Source organism: Poecile atricapillus, chromosome 5, assembly GCF_030490865.1.
Source record: "Poecile atricapillus isolate bPoeAtr1 chromosome 5, bPoeAtr1.hap1, whole genome shotgun sequence".
Lineage (NCBI taxonomy): Eukaryota > Metazoa > Chordata > Aves > Passeriformes > Paridae > Poecile > Poecile atricapillus.
This window is the reverse complement of record NC_081253.1, coordinates 33,041,575-33,061,856: the sequence shown is the minus strand read 5'-3', so window position 1 is coordinate 33,061,856 and position 20,282 is coordinate 33,041,575. Positions and strand designations below refer to the sequence as shown.

General features: G+C 39.6%; 1 protein-coding gene across 3 annotated transcripts in view; it reads right to left on the bottom strand.

The window, feature by feature from the left end:
• The window catches only part of DIP2A (disco interacting protein 2 homolog A), a 74,436-nt gene that overhangs the window by 9,465 nt on the left and 44,689 nt on the right, over window positions 1–20,282 (bottom strand). Inside the window, exons 8-30 of one of the 3 annotated variants that reach the window (XM_058839793.1) lie at window positions 19,669–19,866; window positions 18,784–18,875; window positions 18,394–18,504; window positions 17,587–17,710; window positions 17,227–17,336; window positions 16,724–16,826; window positions 15,723–15,787; window positions 15,312–15,405; window positions 14,764–14,883; window positions 13,923–14,037; window positions 12,734–12,873; window positions 6,493–6,629; window positions 5,955–6,035; window positions 5,632–5,759; window positions 4,560–4,674; window positions 3,253–3,454; window positions 3,018–3,127; window positions 2,798–2,878; window positions 1,655–1,778; window positions 1,266–1,387; window positions 998–1,109; window positions 671–780; window positions 431–561 (exon numbers count right to left, since the gene is read on the bottom strand). In XM_058839793.1, the coding sequence (XP_058695776.1) occupies window positions 431–561; window positions 671–780; window positions 998–1,109; window positions 1,266–1,387; window positions 1,655–1,778; window positions 2,798–2,878; window positions 3,018–3,127; window positions 3,253–3,454; window positions 4,560–4,674; window positions 5,632–5,759; window positions 5,955–6,035; window positions 6,493–6,629; window positions 12,734–12,873; window positions 13,923–14,037; window positions 14,764–14,883; window positions 15,312–15,405; window positions 15,723–15,787; window positions 16,724–16,826; window positions 17,227–17,336; window positions 17,587–17,710; window positions 18,394–18,504; window positions 18,784–18,875; window positions 19,669–19,866 (2,725 nt within the window). Of the gene's footprint in view, window positions 1–430; window positions 562–670; window positions 781–997; window positions 1,110–1,265; window positions 1,388–1,654; window positions 1,779–2,797; window positions 2,879–3,017; window positions 3,128–3,252; window positions 3,455–3,604; window positions 3,692–4,559; window positions 4,675–5,631; window positions 5,760–5,954; window positions 6,036–6,492; window positions 6,630–12,733; window positions 12,874–13,922; window positions 14,038–14,763; window positions 14,884–15,311; window positions 15,406–15,722; window positions 15,788–16,723; window positions 16,827–17,226; window positions 17,337–17,586; window positions 17,711–18,393; window positions 18,505–18,783; window positions 18,876–19,668; window positions 19,867–20,282 lie in introns of those variants that run through there. The other 2 variants (XM_058839794.1, XR_009277742.1) reach the window with 2 other exon arrangements.

The window sequence follows — 20,282 nt, the reverse complement described above, 5'->3', positions numbered from 1 at the left end:
GGCAGAGGAAGCAACAGGAACATGAAAATTCAATTAATTAATGCATATGGCATGTTTTAAAAGGCAAAAAAATAGCAGCTTTGCCAGATGTGCTGCATTGGAGTTGGTATCTGGTTGAATCAAGTCAAGATTCACTCCTTTTAAGAAACATTTAATTGCTTCCTTTAGCAGTATTTCTTACTGCATACCAATCTTGAAATTAACACCTTAAAGGTCTTGTTTAAAAGGATTGCTTAATCTCAAAAGACTTTAAAAGGATTTACTTAATGTGAAACAGACAGTGAAGTCCTTTTCTTCCTGGAATTTGGTATCAAATTAATTCCACTTGCAATCCTGAAGTTACTCATGTAACAACTGACTTAAATGGATTTTGTTATCACAAAAGATGTTTTCTGAACTACTGATAAAAAGATGAATTTGGCTTTCTTACCTGCACAAGCACCACAGTGCAAAGCCCAAGCCACAGTAGGGGTCCAGGCAAATGGCAATCTGTCGGGATGGGTACAGCTCACACTGGAGCTTTATCGAGCGACATAAGGCACTTGTAGCTGCGTGTGACATCTGCAAGAGGAAAACAGGACCTCTGAGAAACCTTTTTCTAGAAAAAGGGTTTTACATATTTCTTTATAAATGTAAAGGAACAAAACATGATTATCTCTTGTTACTGTACCTTTACTCCTGCTAATATACCAGTAGTAGACACACTGAAGTCCAAGTATGCTAACATATCTGGAGATGTAGGTCTGAAAACACTAGCCAGCTTCTTTTTAGGCATATCATCTATTTAAAATACATAAATAGAGGAGAGTACCATATTATTTTGGGAAACAGACACTGGACAAACAATGTATCTTTACAGTATTATCACCAGATCCCCCCTACAGTTTCTGGACAGCTAATTAAATGCAATGCACAACACATCCACTCAATCAGGCAGTTGTGGTGTAGCAAAATAAATACATCACTCTTCAAACTATTTCCATTTTGGCTATCGTACCTGTATCCAAAATAGTGGGCCACGTTTTAATATCTACAGCTGCTGCAGCCTCCTTAGACCTGAGCAGTTTCATTATAGCTTGGGTGGTCAATATACATGCAGACTTACTGACCTGCAAAAGGCAAAGCATTAAGACCATTGATAAAACCAGTGCATGCTCAAAGTCATACATGCATCCAGATGAGATAACCAGTAAGATGAAGAGATGAAGAAAATAATTGGAAACAAATCAAAATAAAGCACGAGGAGAGGAATGTCTCATACCTACCTCTACAATCATTTTGACAGTGGGCAGAGTGGTAGCAAGGTTCTGTGGATGAGGTGGGCGGACAGTGATGGGAACACAGCCAGCGTACAAACAGCCATAGAAAGTTGCTATCAAGTCTACTCCTGGAAAAGATATTTGTGAAATTAAAGCCATTTTTATCAGATCAATAGGCCGAACTCTTCCACCAAAATCAAAATACATACTGATTTTTGTTATTAAGACACAAAGATTTGTCACAAAGTGTCTCCTCAAATCAACAGGCTGTTCCACACTCATTTTAAAATGTTTTGCATTTAAGAGCCAGCAAAAATTATTCCAATCCAATTGATGGACAGAACCTCTTTCCTTGTGCTGTATGATTGTGGGATATGCTGTGTGTGTTGCTTTACCTGGAGGGTAAACCAGGGCCACATGGTCACCAACATTCAGCCGTCCCTTCTCCATCAGCGCGACTGCCACTCTCTCTGCCCTCTTGTGCAGCTGGATGCACGAGGCAGTGCTGGCTACAGTACCCTGCACAGGAGACAAGTGACAGCAGAAACCTTTATAGGAACAGCAGCAGCCCAGTGACTTGGATATTGACATGAAAAGGCATAAACCAGAAGGGTTTTTTCTGGAGACATGTGAACACACCAACATACAGCAAGGTAGCTCATTAGTCCTCAGCTATTTAAGACAGGTGTTCACCAACAGGTAATTTCTCTGTGCCCAAGTTTTGTGTTTCCTTTTGCACAGTCTCTGTGTCAAGAGTAAAACCTGCCTGAAGTGACCTGGGAAAGGGCTGCTTCATACTAGAAAACTTCCCTCAAAATCTTTACTCTGAGAGAATAAACCAATTCAACAATAATGATGTTGAAACAATTTATTTTGCTAAAGCACAATCTCAAAAGAAAGGTTAGAAAGTTTGAACTAGTGTCCTAAACTCTTTTGCCATTCTGAATGAGACCTACAAATCCTTCACTTCCTAAAGACTGCTGCTAGACTTTCTGGAAGACTCCTGTCTGCAGTACAGCACAGCACAAGGCAGACCAATTTGTCCCTGGGCTGTTACTGTCACTCTATGTGCCATCCTTTCTGAGTGCAGAGCCTAGCCTAGGGCAAGGCATCAGTATCCCCTGCTCCTGGAAAATTTCACTTCAAAACTGTCCCAAGGGCTCTCTACTTAGGCTCTAGATCTTCTGATCAGGAAATCCTCCATTTCTGATTTATAGTTAATCCTTGTGATCAGGAATGAAGACAGAACTATGGCTTCCATTCATATGACAAAAATTGTAGTCCAACAGAAAATGCAACTACTGCAATGTTTTAAGCTAGGCAGAATGCATGTTGAAATTCTAGATGTGGAATAAAGCATATGACATAAAATTTCAGAAGTGGAAAAATTTATGCTGCTTACTACAGCAATTTTTGTCTGCTTCATTAAAATAATCTGCAGCATTTCAGGAAAAGACTTCTAGAAGGAATTTTCTTAGAATCTCAATAATCTTTTGTTTTGATCTTAATCCCCAAGTATGACCTAAAGTGCATCTTACCTTGGAATTCAACAGAAGGAAGAGTGGATGATCTGGAGTTGTCTGAGCTCGCCACTGAAGAACATCTGCTAAATACAGGAACTGAAAGGGAAGAAAAAGGATACACTCAAATTCACTCAAAGTGCCCCAGGTTTATTTTCAGCAGAATATCACAGCTGGTCTTCTGTCACTCCGAATAAGCTAATTAAAATATTTAATAATACCAGGACCCCAGTGTCACCTTTCTTGCCTGGTCATTGTCCTCCAGCTGGCTAACATCTCTCCCCGAGGCTTGTGCAATCCTCTTGCCAGCTACGAGGTTTCCTACAATCATTGATGCAGGACCAACATCTGCATTTTGAAAAGAACAGTGCAAAATGAGGAAAAACAACCTAAGGAAAAAGCAACATTTCAGCCTGCAGGTGCCCTATATAACATAGGTCTGGCAGAACCAGCACATACTCGGGTTTCCTCACCTGGCTGTTTCTGCCGTGGCTTGGGCAGGTTGGTAACACAGGTGTGGGGACACATCAAGACGTTACAAGGATGCAGAGCACCCTCCAAAAAGCGCTGCTTCGTTTCTGAAATATGAATTCCTCCCAGTGGAGCCTTTGGCAAAGTGTTGGCTGGCACCAAGGCAAGGCAGTACACACCTACTTGGTGAATGCTATCAACTGCCTTCACAGAAATTAAAAAAAAAAAACCAAAACATTCCACATTATCAACTGGGATGTAGCTGGAGCAAGAATTTGAATTCAATTCATTTAAAACATTAAAATTTTTACTTGTACCACAATTTGCAAATAAAGGGTCCAATTCTGCACTCACTGAACTCATAGAAGCTGTGCCATGACTTCAATGGGAGCAGGAGCAGACCCAGGACTTTGCTTGTGCCCTCTATCAAGGGGATGCCACCTGCACATCAGGGATTAGGAAAGTCTCTTAAAAGTGGGCAAAAAGTGCAGAGATTTTCAAAAGCCAAAGTTATATCACAGCAAATTTAGCATGTATGGCACAATCACAAAAGCACAGTAGAACATAAAAGTCACAAAATTTAGGAGGGAAGCATCTTTGCTGCATAGATCTTAAGTGTCTCTTTTAGCTATGACACTTTAGAGAAACAAAAATATTTTCTCCCAATACCAGATATTCTCTCCAAAAACATAAAAAAGGGGAAATCAGACAGAAACCATTATTACTCAAATGCCTTACTCTTAAGAGCAAACTTCCTTTAAGTTGTTCTCTGGATCCCTCCCTTCAGTTGTCTCCAGAGTCTTTCATAATTGATCTCCCCATTTTCACTTCCTGAGAACTGATTAATTCTAAGATCTACCACAGTTCCCCTTCCTCCTGTCCTTCAACCCCAAGAAAATACAGTAAAATAATTAAGGGAAAAAGTTTTTATACTTCTTGTTGCAAATCTAGAATAAGGTTGTTAGTGATAAAAAGCTTTTGGGGCTGTTCATAAACTTGGCAGTATACTTATGAATATTTTCAGAGGTAACTCTCAGTATGAGATCAGGAGACATGTAGCATTAACCCAAACAAAACCCATCACCCCTAGGGCTTTGAGAATCCAAGTAGTAGGAAGTCAAAGAATATTCTGAAAGGAAGTCTTACATTTTACAAAATTCTGTTAATTCTCAACTCTGAAAAAATTATCTTATTACAGCTCACTGTGGTTACACTGATAAGTTTTGCTAGTGGAAAAAAAAAGCTCTAATATTCTCATGTCATGCATCAGCCTTATTCACCTGGAAAGAGAAAAGGACAGACTGACTACCTGTAGAACCCTGCTCATCCACTGAAAACTATCCTCCTCTGAGGCGTCAGGGCGTTGCTCTGCCACAAGCACTATCCGATCATCATGCAAAACGGGCACAGAAAACACTGCTATCCTAAAACACAAAGGACAGAAGAATGATAGGATGCAACAAAGAGCATGGCTTATCATCACATGGGAATGGCTGCAACCTCTTCACACACACAAGCATTATTCATGCCAGATCATCACAAAATCACAGAAAAATTTAGAACACATGTGGGTTCCTTGCCGTAATTCATTTCTGCTGGAGGTCAGGTGGATTTGCAGTCACCCATGTAACATGTGTCTGACAGGCAGTTTTCATACATGTAGGGGCTGGGCAAACACTGCCTATAGAACTCCATCATGCAGACATTGTAGCCCCTACATACAATGTCCCTTCTGGAAGACAACTATGTCAAATTACTGACCACCAGATGCTTGCACTGAAAAATACTTAACTCCCATTGGGGAATTACCTTAGTTTTAGGTTTTCCTCTTGTAGGATAAAATATTAATAATGCCTCAACCTGGACTGAATCAATCAGCCCCAATCTGAACCCTGAGAGACTCCACTTGTCATTGATCTCCACTGGACCACTGAAGGGCACTCAGGTTGGTGATACAAAACACTATCTTTGAGGGTCCTTCAGCAGCCTAGTTTGTTCTTTAGAAAAGGCTGCACAGTTCCTCCCTCAGCCACCCAAAAGGCTCAGGGGACAGAAGTGTTTTACATCCGGCATACGAGCTTCACTTGAGTGTCTTAGGAGAAGCTTTGAAAGAAGTTTTAACAGACACTCTAAGATCTACCTTTAAACTGTGTGAAAGTAATTTAAAATCTATTATGCATGAAGCAGGGTGTCAGTATTTGTCTTTCAAGTAAGCAGGAACAACCAAATTCACAATCTAGTGTCAACTTTCCTACAAAATACACATGAAAAAGTTTATGTGCATTGCTCCTGTGTATGCTGTGTCACTTGATGACTGCCTGTGGGTTAAAAAAGGAGCAACAAAGCTAAATCAGCAGTGTTGAAGTTTTTAATACACTCACCTTCCCCGATAAACAAACTTCATGGGTTCAACTGCCAAGGCAGTGGCTACCACATCATCTGCATTGTGCCTGCGGCCACTGACCGTCATCAAGCCATCCAATTTTCCTACCACAAACACCAAATAGTCCTGAAAAGAAGGAAGGATTAGAAACAGAGCAGAAATACCTCACTCCTGGAAATACATGCCTGACTCATGCCAACAATACTCTTGAGATTTATAGGAGGTCAGTGCCCTGACACAAAGTTCTACTGAATTCAGGGGCATCACTTTAGAGTTGGGAGTCAGGACAAAGCAGGGCCCTGAGGATTTGTTCACACTTACAGGACCCACAAAGCCAAGCAATCCTGTTCTTGTGAAGGGCTGGTCTGATACAGGCATGCCAGCTGCCGTCACTGGGATGGCCTGGAACAACACAGAAGGATTCAGACACTCACTGGACTGATAAGGATTTTTCACTCCTTTCCTGCCAGAATACATGAAATGGGGTACCACTGCAAGGAAAAATATGGGCAGAAAGATTGAAATGCCTTCAGGTAACTATATGTAAGACCACTGTGTTAATTCAGAGCTAAGATACATTTAAATGCTCGCATAGGCACTACACTGGACTGTGGAATACAGAAGCTGACTGACTGCAGGTGACACTTGGTATTTTTGGTTCTAAGAGACAGAATGTCTTCTTATGATTCTGTGAATGAAGCAAAGTGTACCTGGACAGGGCTTTTTTCTAACTAACTAAAAAGCAAAGCAAAGAATAAAACACCCCCCCCCAAAAAAAAAAAAAAGACCTTTAAGGAATAAAGAAGTCTATTTGCAAGGAGAAATATTAGAAATATAACAATTACAAAGAAATCCAAACCTCAAATACATTCTTGGTGATTCCGAGGAGGCCAAAATATGCTGACCCAGTTGCTCCTGAATTCACACATATTTCTCCAACCTCATCAGCTTTACACAGATAAGGAGTTCCATCCACCTTTACAACACACATGCTGGCTGCACAGAGGAAGAACACAGAATCACAGTGTTAGGCTGCTCCAGCAGCTGACACACATGGTGCTCTGCCACTAAAGATAAAGATTTTAATATCAATTATTCATCAGCTACAGCAAAACCACAGCATGTAAGACAGCTCATTTTAGCTTCTTGACAGACTGTGCAATCTGTTCTCCAAGTTCACAAATGCAATGTTTTTTTCTTACAGCCCTTCACAGCCTCCACATCAGGTGCAGCTGACTCCAAGGCACAATGGACTGAGGGAGTTTAAGAGTCAAGATCAAGAAAGAAACCAATAAATCTGCCCAGGTCAATACAGAATAAACATGGCAAAACCAACTCTGCTGTGTGCATTGACCAACAACTGGTGGTTAAATAGATTTGTGGGTACATTTTCAAACCTTAGGGAAGTTTTCCAATTGCCAGCATTCTCAGTCTGAATAGGTGAGACAATCATTCACGCTACCAATACATCAACCCCTAAATTATCTCATTTTCATAAAAATTACCTATCAGAACAACTAGCAGTAATTAGTAATTGTTTGAAACCATGCAATGATAACCTTGGGTGACCAAGTAAAGAGATGCTACTCAACTTCTGGTACAGCTTCTGGATATTGTATGTGTGAACTAGATGTCTGGAATTAAAATCTACAGTATGAACTGTCAGTCATGCAAAACCCCATATTTTGCAGTTTAGGAGGAAAAATTAAAACTCAGTGGTAAATTGGACCTGACGAAATAGTTTATTACTGGAGGAAATAACTTGAGCAAACATCAGAACTCTGTATGTAACACTTAAACAATGATGCAGAGGGAAGTGGTAATAACTGGAGAAAGCACAGTTTGTGGACATTAACGAATGTACAGCCCTCACTGTATTCGCAAACATGGAAAAACCAACAGATCAGCCTGCAGTCCCTAAATGATGCTCCATCTGTGAAGCCAAAGGACAAGCCTATCACCCTGACCAAGTAAAAAAAAAATACTTACCAGTAACCAATGTATGATACAGGTAGTCTACAGGTACATTCTAACAGCAGGCACAGTTCTGTCCTGCCAGGATATACTGCAAGGCTGCCCTTCTGCAGTATCTGTGGAGCCTCTACTCTCGCTTCTCCTCCTTTTCCTGCTTCATGTGTGACATACAAGAGAGTGCATCTACCACCATTTCAGTCTCTCTCAACAGCATTGCATCTGAAAAAGAATTAAAGAGAAGGGAAAAGCAGATGGGACAGGAATGTACATGTGGACTGCATGTCACGAAGAACACAGATTCTGCTAAGAAAGCTTTCTTTCTTCCAATGAGTCCACATGTACATTCTGACAGATGGTGACTTGCAGCAGTCAAACTTGCCAAGGAGTATCCTGGCAGGAGATGAGAATCTTGCTGTGCAAAGGATGGCACTGATGCCCTACCAAAGACTGGATTCAGCTCTGGATGTTTCAAGACTAGCACAGCAGGAATGCAAGAAGAATGCAAGGGGCCTGCCCAGCAGAAGGCTGTGAGCAAAGGTACTGATGAGGGTCAGGAAGTGCTCTCTTGTTCCCTTTCCAGCATTTCATAGTGGATCCATATACAAAAGCTACCCTTGCATTACAGTCTTTAGTAAGAACTTCTCTTCTAGAAGCAGGAAGTCGTAGGAAAAATACTAAAATGCCAGGATAAAATGCCTCCAGAATCACTGTGGAAGGTATTTCCAGGGTTTCCAGAGAAACCTCATCCTTGAGAAAAACAGCATATGGGTATCTCAAATGCAGACCTGAACCTCTTCCAGCTCCTGTGGAAAGGGCAATAGGCATAAAGCAAGCCAACTTCCCAGATGAGGATGAACATAAATCTAGCCTCTAGAGGTGATCATGAGCATCCAAAGTGTAACATCTAAGTTGGAAGAAAACGTCTTATCCCAAACACACACTGGCACAGGTCTCCAGGAGAAGTTCTGCAGTGGCTGTTGTGCCACTATGTGACAGACTGAAGCCCCAAGGAACACAGACCTGATGAATATGATAAATTCTAAGGACTGAGCAGAAAACCCACAATCTTAGGAAAAAAACCTGAAAGCTTCACCAAGTTCTTCTGTAACAACTCTTCCCACTGAGGTAAAGGAACCAGAGCCCTCTGCAGTGAAGATGTGTTGTGGCAAATACCAGAACCTAGGCAAATGTTTGCTCAGACATGAACAGAGGAAACAATGAAATACAAGACATCCATGGGCTGGAAATAATGTGAGCATCCCAACATTTAGGAAATTGGAACCATTTCCCTAAACTTCCAGAAAAGATACTGAATGCAGTCACAATCCTGAACATGATTCTGTTCATTGCCGAAGATCTTGCAGAAGCCCAAAATTTGGTGCCAAACTGAAATTTTCTGCTTGAGTGTAAGAAAGTAGCTGCTGTTTCTAGGAACCAGCCTTTGTATGATTAGAGGCTATTGGGATTTAGCTTTTGTCAAAAAAAGAACATGGGAAGGATCCCAGTAAAAGAATGGAAAGGATTAGTTGGGAAGTAGAAGGGAGACAAACTTAACTGCAGTTAACATATCCATTAAGCAACATATCCAGGCTCAAACTTAAGGTATAATATGCTTCCAAGATGACAGATAACATGGCAATCACATTCCAGTTGATGTGAAAGTTGGAGGCTGAGTTTGGGCAGAAGAAAAGAGATTTGGCACTCCCCCTACCATCTTTATTGTCCAGTTTCAAAAAATGAGCTGAATATTGTTCGGAGCCAAATTTAGCAATGCCAATCCCAGATAGAAACTATGCAAAATAGCCCAAGGTGGTCAAAAGTTGGGGTAAAACATCATTCCTTCATGATAGGATTCCATGGGAATTCATACCAGATTTTCTCTTAAGAATTCCCTGCTATCTTTGAGGGGAAGATTTCCCTGTGGATGCTGGCACAGCTCTTGAGGGTATTGTGATGGGCATTCATGGTAGATAGTGAACATGAAGGGAATGTGGCATCAAGAATGGCCTATGGATTAAACAGCAGTAACACATGACCCTGGTGCTGATGGCTCTGTTGAGTAAGATCCCCATAGCAGGCAGGCTCACCGTCTCAGAAAAAAAAGCAAGATCTGAAGAAAAGGAGGGTGTGAGCGGACATTTTATCCATGACCTTTTAACCAGGCAATTCCTGAATAAAGCATGTCAGAGATCTTCACAGGTAATGAGATCAAAACCATTTGGCTTGACCATTTCCAAATGAAATTCAGGATTGTGAGCTCCTATGTCACAAAGTATTTGAAAGGCTAGATCAGACTTCCAAGTTCAGTGGAGATCAGAAGATGGGACAAAGCCTTCGGAAAGAAATACAAAACCAAAAGCAGATCAAGACTCATCAGTCAGCAGAGGGGCAACGAGCAGGTGGTGGTATGTTCTCTCCTGTATGCCAAACACCAAGCCAGAAGGGACAAGGACACACCCTCCATGAATACTACACAGGAAAAGGCATAAATCTTACCAAGTAAGGCACAATTATCTCCACTGTTAGAATGTACATGCAGACCCATTTGAAACTAAGTAATTAATTCACTTAACTCATTATTTTTTTCATTTAGCACATCCCTGTAAGTAGCTGCTAGTCTTCTGACTTCCTTTGTACTCCACAGATTTTTTTAAGAGACAAAAGTTATCAATTCCCCTTTATAATGAAATATATCATGTATATTCTGACTTAAGGAATGTACAAAGAAATTTCTGCTGAAATTCTTAGTATGTGGATAAATTGAGACAAATCTGCCCCAGATTCTGACAGCTCAATGGTAGTAAGGGTTTTAAAGGAGTTAATGAATTAAATTGCCCAAATTCTGCTTAATCTACAAGTAGTTTTACCACTTACTACTGTATTTTCAAATAGCAACAGCCAGCATTACAAGTCACATCACTCTGAGACACTTAATAATACACATTTAACTCTCCTCCCCTCACAGAATCAGATAAGTCACTTGATGCTTCTTACTCATGTAGAAAGTTATGGCAGCATTATCACTGCCTGTCAGTGGCACCCTAATCCAGAACAGTCCCCTAGATTTGCCAGACAATGCTCCAAGGACTTCTGACAAAGGAGAAGGGCTTTTTCACAGATCCCTCTGACTGCTGAATCAGGCATTTCACAAGGGCAGAGTCGTATTTTTTGACAACTCATAATGAGGTGAAATTACTTAGCCACAAGCATACAGGGAACTTTTCCAACATCCTAAGGCAGACTTGAACCTGCCCCTGAGCAGATGCTCTGTGGAAAATTAACCCAGGGGACTTACAGCTTCAACAATTGAATATGAATAATAGCTGCAGGCAGCTTTGTGCCTTAGTGCAGTCAAGCACACTTTGCTGTGAGAGCAAGCCTACAGCAAAGCCAGGAGCATCCCTGTGTTGGTTTTGCATGGCCTGGTTTTTGGTAGCAAGGGGGCCACAGAGGTGGGGCCATACAAGATAAACTGATCCAAAGAAAGATTTCAGTTGATCCTGCATTTAATACCAGTTTTTTGAACAGCAGCAGCATTGAGTTTAAGCTCAGTCAGTTCACCAAAGGATTCATCACTACCTCAAGGGCATGCAAACTTGTTCCCTTCACATCCCTGTGTCTAACCTATAATCTAAGGAAAACATTGGGAGCACAGCTGAATTTCAGTGAGGTTTCAAGGGGACAGCAGTAGTGTGGACACCCCAAATAGACATCAGTAGCAGTACGTGCCATCTGTATTCTAGCTGAAGCAGAAAAATCACTATTTTTTGAGACACTGATGCCAGTCCCAGAATCAGAGAATTGATTAGGTTGGAAAAGACCTTTAAGATCAAGTCCACCTGTGAGGCTGAAGTTACTACTGCCTTCCTTGTATTTTATTATGGACTTTCAAAACAACTTCAAAAGGTCTTAATACAAAACAAAAACTTGAGAGAAGCTACACAACAACCAACCGACTCCTCTGCTTCGATTTGTTATGAAGTACAGAGCTTCTGCTCAGTCTTCAGCAGAAGGAAGCTCTAACAAATCTAAGTTCAATAACAACTGAACCATTGACTTCAGAGGTGGCAAAGAGCTTCTGGGGATAATAAGGAAAATTAAACAAGCCCAATGAGACTAGCACACAATGGCTGAAATTTTCCTCAGCAGAGTGGGAAGTTGTCTACCTCCTCTTATTTGCATTAGGGGCTTTGGTGTACAGAGAAGAGGTTGTTGCTGGAATTACACAAGTTGAGTCTCCGCTCTTCCTTGAGTATATGCTCTACAGAGAACAGGGCTTTAGAACCACTGCCCTGCAAGGCAGGAAGCTCATAAGGAGACCAAGAACAGCAAAGGTGCCAAGGGCATAACCAGAATCAATCAGGTTCTTTGGTAACTACACAATAAACTTGAGGAGTGAGGAGAATTCCAAAAAATCTGTACTACATCCTCTCCAAGTACATCAGAGCAGGTCAGGACAGGGCCTGAAGCTAGTAGTACAGACAATGCCACGGAACTGCCAGCCTAAAAGCTGGAGTAGATGGCACCAAGTGTCCAGTCCTTCATCCCACTGCTCACAGTTTTAGGTTTGGTTTGGCACCCTACTTTTACTAACCTTCTTCAGAGTGTTCTCCTCTCCAAATGCAGCTGGGTGTCAAATGAGAACAACAAGGATGAGACAAAGTCTCTTTAATTAATGGGCTGAGGAACAATACCCAGTTCTACCTAACTCAGGAACCATGGTGTTGCAAACAGAAGTCATTAGGAAATAGGTTAATCCAGGTAACTCCTGATCACTTTCTTATACTCCATGGGCATGAGAAAATAGTTTCCAGAATTAGTTGTTCCATCATCTTTGCAGGGTTTGAGATGAGGTCCCTTTTAACTGAAATATTCTATCATATTCCACTCCATTGCAAAAACAATTCTGCAACAAGCCAAAATCATTTACCCATACCAAAATCTACGGTCACTCAGATTTATTGCTCATGAAATTCTAATCCATCATGTGTTTAGGTAATGTGTCAAAACATAACTCATACTACCTTAAAGGAAATTAACATTTTTATTTATTCCATGCACACAAGTGTAATAGTAAAGGAAACTTATTTGGAATATGCTGAAACCTACACAAAATGCTTTCCTACCTCCAGGCATAATCTGCCCAACATCCTGCACAGTTAACACTGACAACTTCTCCTCTGTATCCACTCTGATCACACCGAAACTCAGACAATTCATGGATAACACTGCTTTTCCTGGAGGGGGGCCACCCAGTTCAGAAGGTCTGGAAGACAAAGTCCAGTTAGCTATAAATTAACTGGTGATAGAGTCACTAAAAACATTGTGCTGATTTCTTAGGCTTAGTAAGGTTAAGAAAAAAGAATGGTTTCTCACTTTGAACAAACAAGATTTCAAGACTTATATGGTAACTAAATGAAGAAAGAGCTAAAACAAAACTCTCCATAATTTCAGCTTTTTGTTTCAAGTTTTCTTGAAGTTGACTTTCTGAAAAAGCACGTTTTGATCAGAACCGCTATCAAAAAATTCCAGCATATCCCATCCATATCTATATATATATCTATATCCATATATATCTATATCTAAATATATATATATATCTATATCTATATCTATATCTATCTATATCTAGATATATATATCTATATATCTAGATATATATATATATATATATACACCTATATATCTATATCCATATCTATCAATAATTAAAGTATTTCTTTTTCTTGGAGCATCCCTTGCCATCTCCAGAAATCCAATGGTATTTTTCAGACCAGTTACAAATTTATTTTTTTTTAATTTTATTTTTTTTAAAATTTTTTTAATTTCAGCATAAGCAATTGATTGAGGATTCACAATCTTCTTCCTGCAAAATAAGTAGGCCTTATTTTGGGGGCATTTTAAAAGGCCCTCCAATAACTTCAGTGAGGATGAGACCTCACTTTCCCAAAGCATGAAAAAAACACCTTCTGCCTGACTGGTCTCAGAAAACATGAAACTTTTTAAAGAAACCAAACAAAAATCACCCATCCTTCAGTGAAAGTGTGAGCTTCACATTTCTTCTGCCTAGGTCTTTGGGCATCTCTATGTGGGTCATGGTTATTTTCTGACTATCATCTTAACATGAGATTCCCCATCCCTGGAAGTGTTTAAGGCCAGGTTGGATGGGGGTTGGAACAACCTGGTGTAGTGCAAGGTGTTCCTGCCCATGGTGGGGTGGTTTGAACTCCTTCCAAGCCAAAGCATTCTGTGATTCTATGACACAATTCAATAGTCAAGGAAACATTCAGTTCACTTGTGGGAAAAGTGAATTACCTGCGGATAGCAACAGTTAGTGCCTCTGAAGAACTAGCACAGGGACAGATTACTTCTGGTCTCAAACCTCTGGATTGAAATACATTCAGGAATGCGTCACAGGAAGATATTGACCCTAGAAAAAGCCATCACATAATTAGAAATATTTTTCTAAGAGCAGGAAAGCTTGAACTGCAGGAATTCAAAGTCTGTGCTCACACTCAGCTCAGTTATATTAATACTGTTGCATTCATACACAAACCAAATAGTCCTCCAAATTGTCTGAAAGGTACTTCAGTTTACTGTAAGAGAGTAGATTTGGAGAAAGAACTAGTGACTAACAACTATGTTGAATGAAATTCCCAACTGCCTACTCCTCCATTGGCAGCACTCCCCAGCATTCCTTAGCAAAATGGAAAGTCCTTCAGGGATCAGAATATTTTGTCAATATGAGTAATTTTATGTCAACTGCCTAGACAGCTCCTATCTGATTGTTTCTTACAGAGGTCACAGCACTTAAATATCAAACACTTCTGACACACCTTCACAATTCTATCAGGCCTCTAGCACTTGGCCCAAAGTGGATTATATCTATATTTATATCTTGTGGGTATCAGTTCAAGTCAATTCATGGATGAATATAACACTAATGAAAACATGAAGTTCCAAAAATGAATTTACACTGGTAAATATAGCCAAGAAATGCAAACAGCAATGAAAAAACAGTGGCATCACTGGCACACAATTAAGTGTTTTACTACAGAACAAACTACTTAACTCCCCAAGCATCAGCTCTGACACAGGGCTTACAACAAACAGGATCATGGCAAGACTGACACTCAGGAAACACATCCATACTCACATGGATTGGCTCCATCTGCCACTATTAACATCCGTAAGGAGCTCAGGCTGACATCTCTCTGATCCCTCTGAGCCAAAAGTGACCAGTGCATATCACGGGATTTTACTACTGCTACACGGGCTGGAAATCAAAACAGTAATTATGCTGCATGTGCAGAACAAAATAAAGACCAATTATAAAATTATATAAGTATTCTTGTGTATTTACACAAATTCCTGAAACTGCACACAAAATTTATGACACTACAAACGTAGAAAACAAATACAAATGCCAAATATTGAACTACTATAACACGTGTATACTCAGTGTCTCCATATGGACTTGATCATAGAATTTGAATGCTTGCTACAAATTCAAATACTAAGAAACACAGTTTCTTTAAAGGTCTCTCAGAAGAAGCCATCAACGTCACTCATCAGTGAAACTATGAGCACACAGACACTGAAATGGGGTACTCAGTGGTGTACAAAGACATTTTGTACAAACAATTTAATTTGTTTTTAATAAACCAAAAAGAGATGGGTGAATTAAAACAACCTTTAGGGTACCTTTGTATAAGCAGACTTTCTGTATCCAGGAAAGGGGATTAACCTTCATTAATGCATAGGGAATACTGATGACGTGCATCCTGTTCATAACACTCTACAGGAAAGAAATTAAAAAATAAACTTCCAAGTGGCTTAAAAAATACAGAACATGTAACAATGCTTAAATAAACCTCCCCATCATCACAGCTACAGCATAACTCTTACAGTTAACTGCAATTAAAACTATGCATATACTCTGAAAAAATAGGCTACACAAGTTACTGAAAAAGCAAGTTTATTCTGAAAAATATAAATATTGAAACAAAAAACATTTGAGAGAACTGATGAATTTATAGCCTCATTCTGATATCAGTACACTACCAATGAAAGAAGCAAATTGCTGCAGGTTTTTGCCTTTCATACAGTACTCACCGTTAACACTCCATGCCAAAGGCCAGCCTCTCTTTTGAAATCCAAGACATTTGTTAGTGTTTCAGCTGAAAGTGAAGGAAAAAATATCAGATTTAAAAAGCATATTTATAAAAGTGCTTAAGTACTACAAATATTTGTTAAAGCAACTCTGAAACTTCCATGAGTGCTTAGAAACCAAAGCTCTGTTGCGTATAACAAACAGGCTGCTTAAGCTCCAAGTGCCTTCTATAACCTACTGCAACCACCTCTGAATTATGATTACCAGACTAGAACATTACATGGTATTTAAGATCTTGATTCATTATAATACCCCTTCCATGTGCATTTGTAACATCTGCCAATGAACTATGCAGACTGAAAATTTAGTCTTGAAGCAAACTTCTTCAGTTGAACTGAAAAAGTTAATCTGTATTTGAAATAATTGGATCCAGTAAGAAATATCACCATGGCTCTACTAAATTTTCTTCAGTACTTTCTCTGAGGAATTTGAGTATCTTATGTGATTCAAAAAAACCAAAAAGAATCAAAGATTTTAAATCAAGGATTCAACCCAATTTTTGCGGGATATCTTGTATTGATTAGGTAAAACTTGCTTATCACTGATGTAGGATGGATGTATGCAGGAAAGTACTTGGTTAAGTAGTAGCACAGATTAACTCTAGGCAGATGGTCAAAACCAAGCACATTTCATGGCTGTACATTGGAAGAATGACTGCAAACAAGCAGATCTCTCACTATATTCACATCCCTGGGGAGATGTTCTTTTATGGCCATGATTAGGTGAAGAGGAAGATCCTCTCCTTGATTACAATTTCATAGGTGGCTTAATGCACTTTCTCACATCACACCTTTTACGAATGAGGAAGTTTGTCCTTCCATTTGAAGCTGAAGCTACTACTCTCTATCTAAAGTTCTCCAAAGACAGCAGACACGATTATGCAACATAAATTGTCTGAAGGTGCAAAGCTGCCAGTATCATTTTGAAGTTACACCTAACTTACCTTCTGAATAACCACATGCCTGAGTCAGTGCATGACAGTGTGCCAGCATGGAGGCATGAGACACAGTAATGCCCACTGTGCTGCCCTCTTTACTTGTTTTGTACTGAGAAGAGAAAGCGTATGCAAGCATTAGATTAACAGCAAAACCAAGAAATTTTACAGTAGAGAATTGTAAACATTACAAAAACAAACCCAGCTTTTTTTAATTCAAAAAGCTAGCATAAAAATATATTTATGTCCACAGATACACTGACATGGTAAAAGTATTTCTCTAATCCAATTAAATTGTCCTGGGGATCCCAAAATGCTGATTATCTCCAATATTAAACCTCACTCCACACAGTTACTGAACTGTCTGCTTGGCAGCCTGATGGAAACGCTCTTGTTTCACAGTTTAAAATATTACAGCCATCTCTTTTATAGTATCAAGAGTTTAAAGGAAGAAAACATCCCATGAACTATGACAGAGTAACCACAGAAATGATCACATTACACTAAATCACCTCGATATAAGCAGTCTCGGTGCTGGCATCCCGGACCTGTGGATGCCAGTCCTTGGCTGGTTTTGCCAGATGCTTCCCATCAATCACAAACCAAATGAGACGAGGCCAGCCTTCAAAGAAAAATAAAAGCTACTGCCACCATAGTTCCAAAAATCAGAGTTTTTCCCCCAGTATTCAGGGATAATGACAGGAGGCAAGCAAAGGCAAAATCCACCCCCAGATAGGAAGAAACAGCACAAAGCACTACCACAATAATCAAGGTAGCTCTTTATAAGAATCATGCAAGCAAACCCAAAAGCTGAAGTTTGACAGCAAAAATGAATACACCTGCTTTTTATCCCATAAAAAATAAACCCACACCTTTGAACGTCACCACCTCTCCAGTCTGAGCTTTTGGGAGGCCTTTCTGACAGGCATCAGTGGTTAAAGCTAATGTGACTCCACAGCTGCCCAAAAGAAACCCAATCTGCTGACTGCCAGCATCCTGTAGAGAAACAAAGAAATGGCAAAATTACAAATAACAAAGCTTTTGGACAGTTTTTTGTAACTTCTTCATGTTTAGAAAATAAAACTCAATTTAAAACAGGAAAAAACAAAAGCCTATCCCATAAGACATTTGAATAACTGAGAAAATTCAGCTTTGCTTAGTGCCAGCTAAGATTTGCAGCAGATCTAGTAAGGAAAGCAGTGTCAGAAGCAATGGCTATACATCTCTACTCAACCCAGTAGGGATGTTTATGAATTCTGCTAAAGCAGAAAACTGTTTTGATGCTGTTTCTGAGTCCTGACACACTGAAGAACAGAGCCTGTACCTTTTAATGTAGGATTATACCTGTATTTCCAGTAACTATGGTGTCTCTGCCTGCCTCATTACTCAGCCTGAGAGCTGAAAAGACAACCTTTCTCTGATGTACTCAGAGAAATACTTCTGCACATATTTTTGCAAATAATGGATTGAAATAATTTCTACAATTACATACCCTAAGATACTTAAATTACTAGCTTAATATAATTCCAAGCACAGAATATACACTGAACAGTCCACCTGATGCTTTCTAAAGAGCAGGTTCTGAAGGACCCCATACAAGGACTGTAGGATTTAGACATACACACACAAACACTTCATTTATTTATCAAACTATAAAAATGTTGAATATATCTACCTACCTTTCTTGTCAGTGGAACTTCTATTGGGACAGGAATAAGTTCTGCCAGGAGACATCCATAAAATGCCACCATAAACATAACTGGATCACTATTAGGAAATACGAGAGCTACCTACAAAAATAAAGTAAAATATGAAAATACATTTTTTTTTGTCATTTGGCAGAGAGGGAGGCTGCTTTTCAATTTGTCAAACAAAATTTTCACAACAATGTCCAGGTTCATAGATAACCAGGCAGAGAGATACTAAGTATTGAGACAATGCATTATTATAAGTCACAGTAATTATTTCACAGTATATTATTACAAGTATTATTTTATTACAAGGCTTTCTTCAGCTAAAGCTGTTCCTCACTATTTCATCCATAGGGACCACTTCCAACAGCAGCCTACCCGGTCTCCAGGCTTCAGCAGGGGCTCATTCTTAGTGGTTAGCTTGTTCAGCAGGGTATAGGCTAACTTCAAGCTTCGACTCCACAGCTTGCCTAAAGAATTACAGAAGAAATTAAGAAGCAGAAACTAAAATTTTAACACTTAATTGGTAAACCTCAGTCCCTCACACATGCACTAAGCATGACTGTATCAGAACAGTTGGCTGAGTCCAAGTTCAATTTAGAACTCAGCTTCTTTTTGGTTTATGTTTTCTTTTTTTTTTTATTTTTTTATTTTAAATGTAAAACCAAACATGATATTCTAAACAACACTCAAAGCTCCACTGCAGAGTAATTAAATTACTGTAGATGCTCAGCTATATTTCCTGCATCCTTCATCAAACAATAAAGTTTAACATTCTAACATATTATACAATGAAATGCTGCAGTGAGCTACCCTGAAGGACACAAAAATGCAATTTACTATAATGCTTCCAGTTCATTAATACAGGCAAGTTTCACTTCCCACCATTAACATCCTGATTATGCTCCTGAGGTATGAGTCTTCTCTATAAGGCTCTGCAGGAAGACGTTAAAATGGAATGTGTCCTCTGGGAATGTGAAGAGTGCACTATTTGTCATCTGTTTCTACCTCCAAATTTACACTGGGCTATTTTTAGCATTCTTTTAGGAAAAAACCCACACAAGAATCAATATGTTTTGCAATAAACATTTTCTCTTCCTTAACTTCTTTAAAAACGTTTTTCATATACAACGAGTTAATAATTCACATTGCTACAGCAATCTCTAATCATGTTACAAGCACACGCAGTCCCTCTCAAGTAAGAGAAACTGTTATTTCATGATGAACACTTAATTCCTCCTCACAGCTGGCTCCAACACGTACCATAGGTCAGGGTATAAACTGCTTTGCCAGTGGTATCCAACGCTGTCAGACAAGGGGCTTTGGACTGGGTGGTTCCCCAGCGCTGCAGGGCAGCCAGCAGTGAGGGGGGCCAATTGGTCACAACCCCCAGGGGTTCCCCTTTAAGTACATTAACTTCATTTCCTTCAGGCTTTGGTTGATTTGGGTCAGGCTGTTGCACTAAAATCAGAGCACAGTAAAAGGAAAATGTTAATCTGTACAAAATGTGTAAGTTACACTTCACAGATTATTCTATGAACCATTCACCTCTTCCTCACATCTATCCTTCTTCTCCTCTGCTTTATGATGATGCTACGCTAATCATCTGTTGGCTTCCCAAAAAACAGTGACCAACACTTCACAGTTGTGATTTCACATTATTGTAAGAGCAGAATTTGAATCTCTAGCTCAATTCTCTCTACTTTGGAAAGCTGCTGTTTTCTGCTGCTTGTTCTCCACATCTATTTCAATGAAAGCCTCTACCAAGTCAAGAAGGGTTCAGAGACAATGGTTTCAGTGACATCTGGACATTGATTTTTGCTGCACTGAATTTTCAACAGGTGATGAAAAATGACACTTTGCCTTTCTAACAAGGC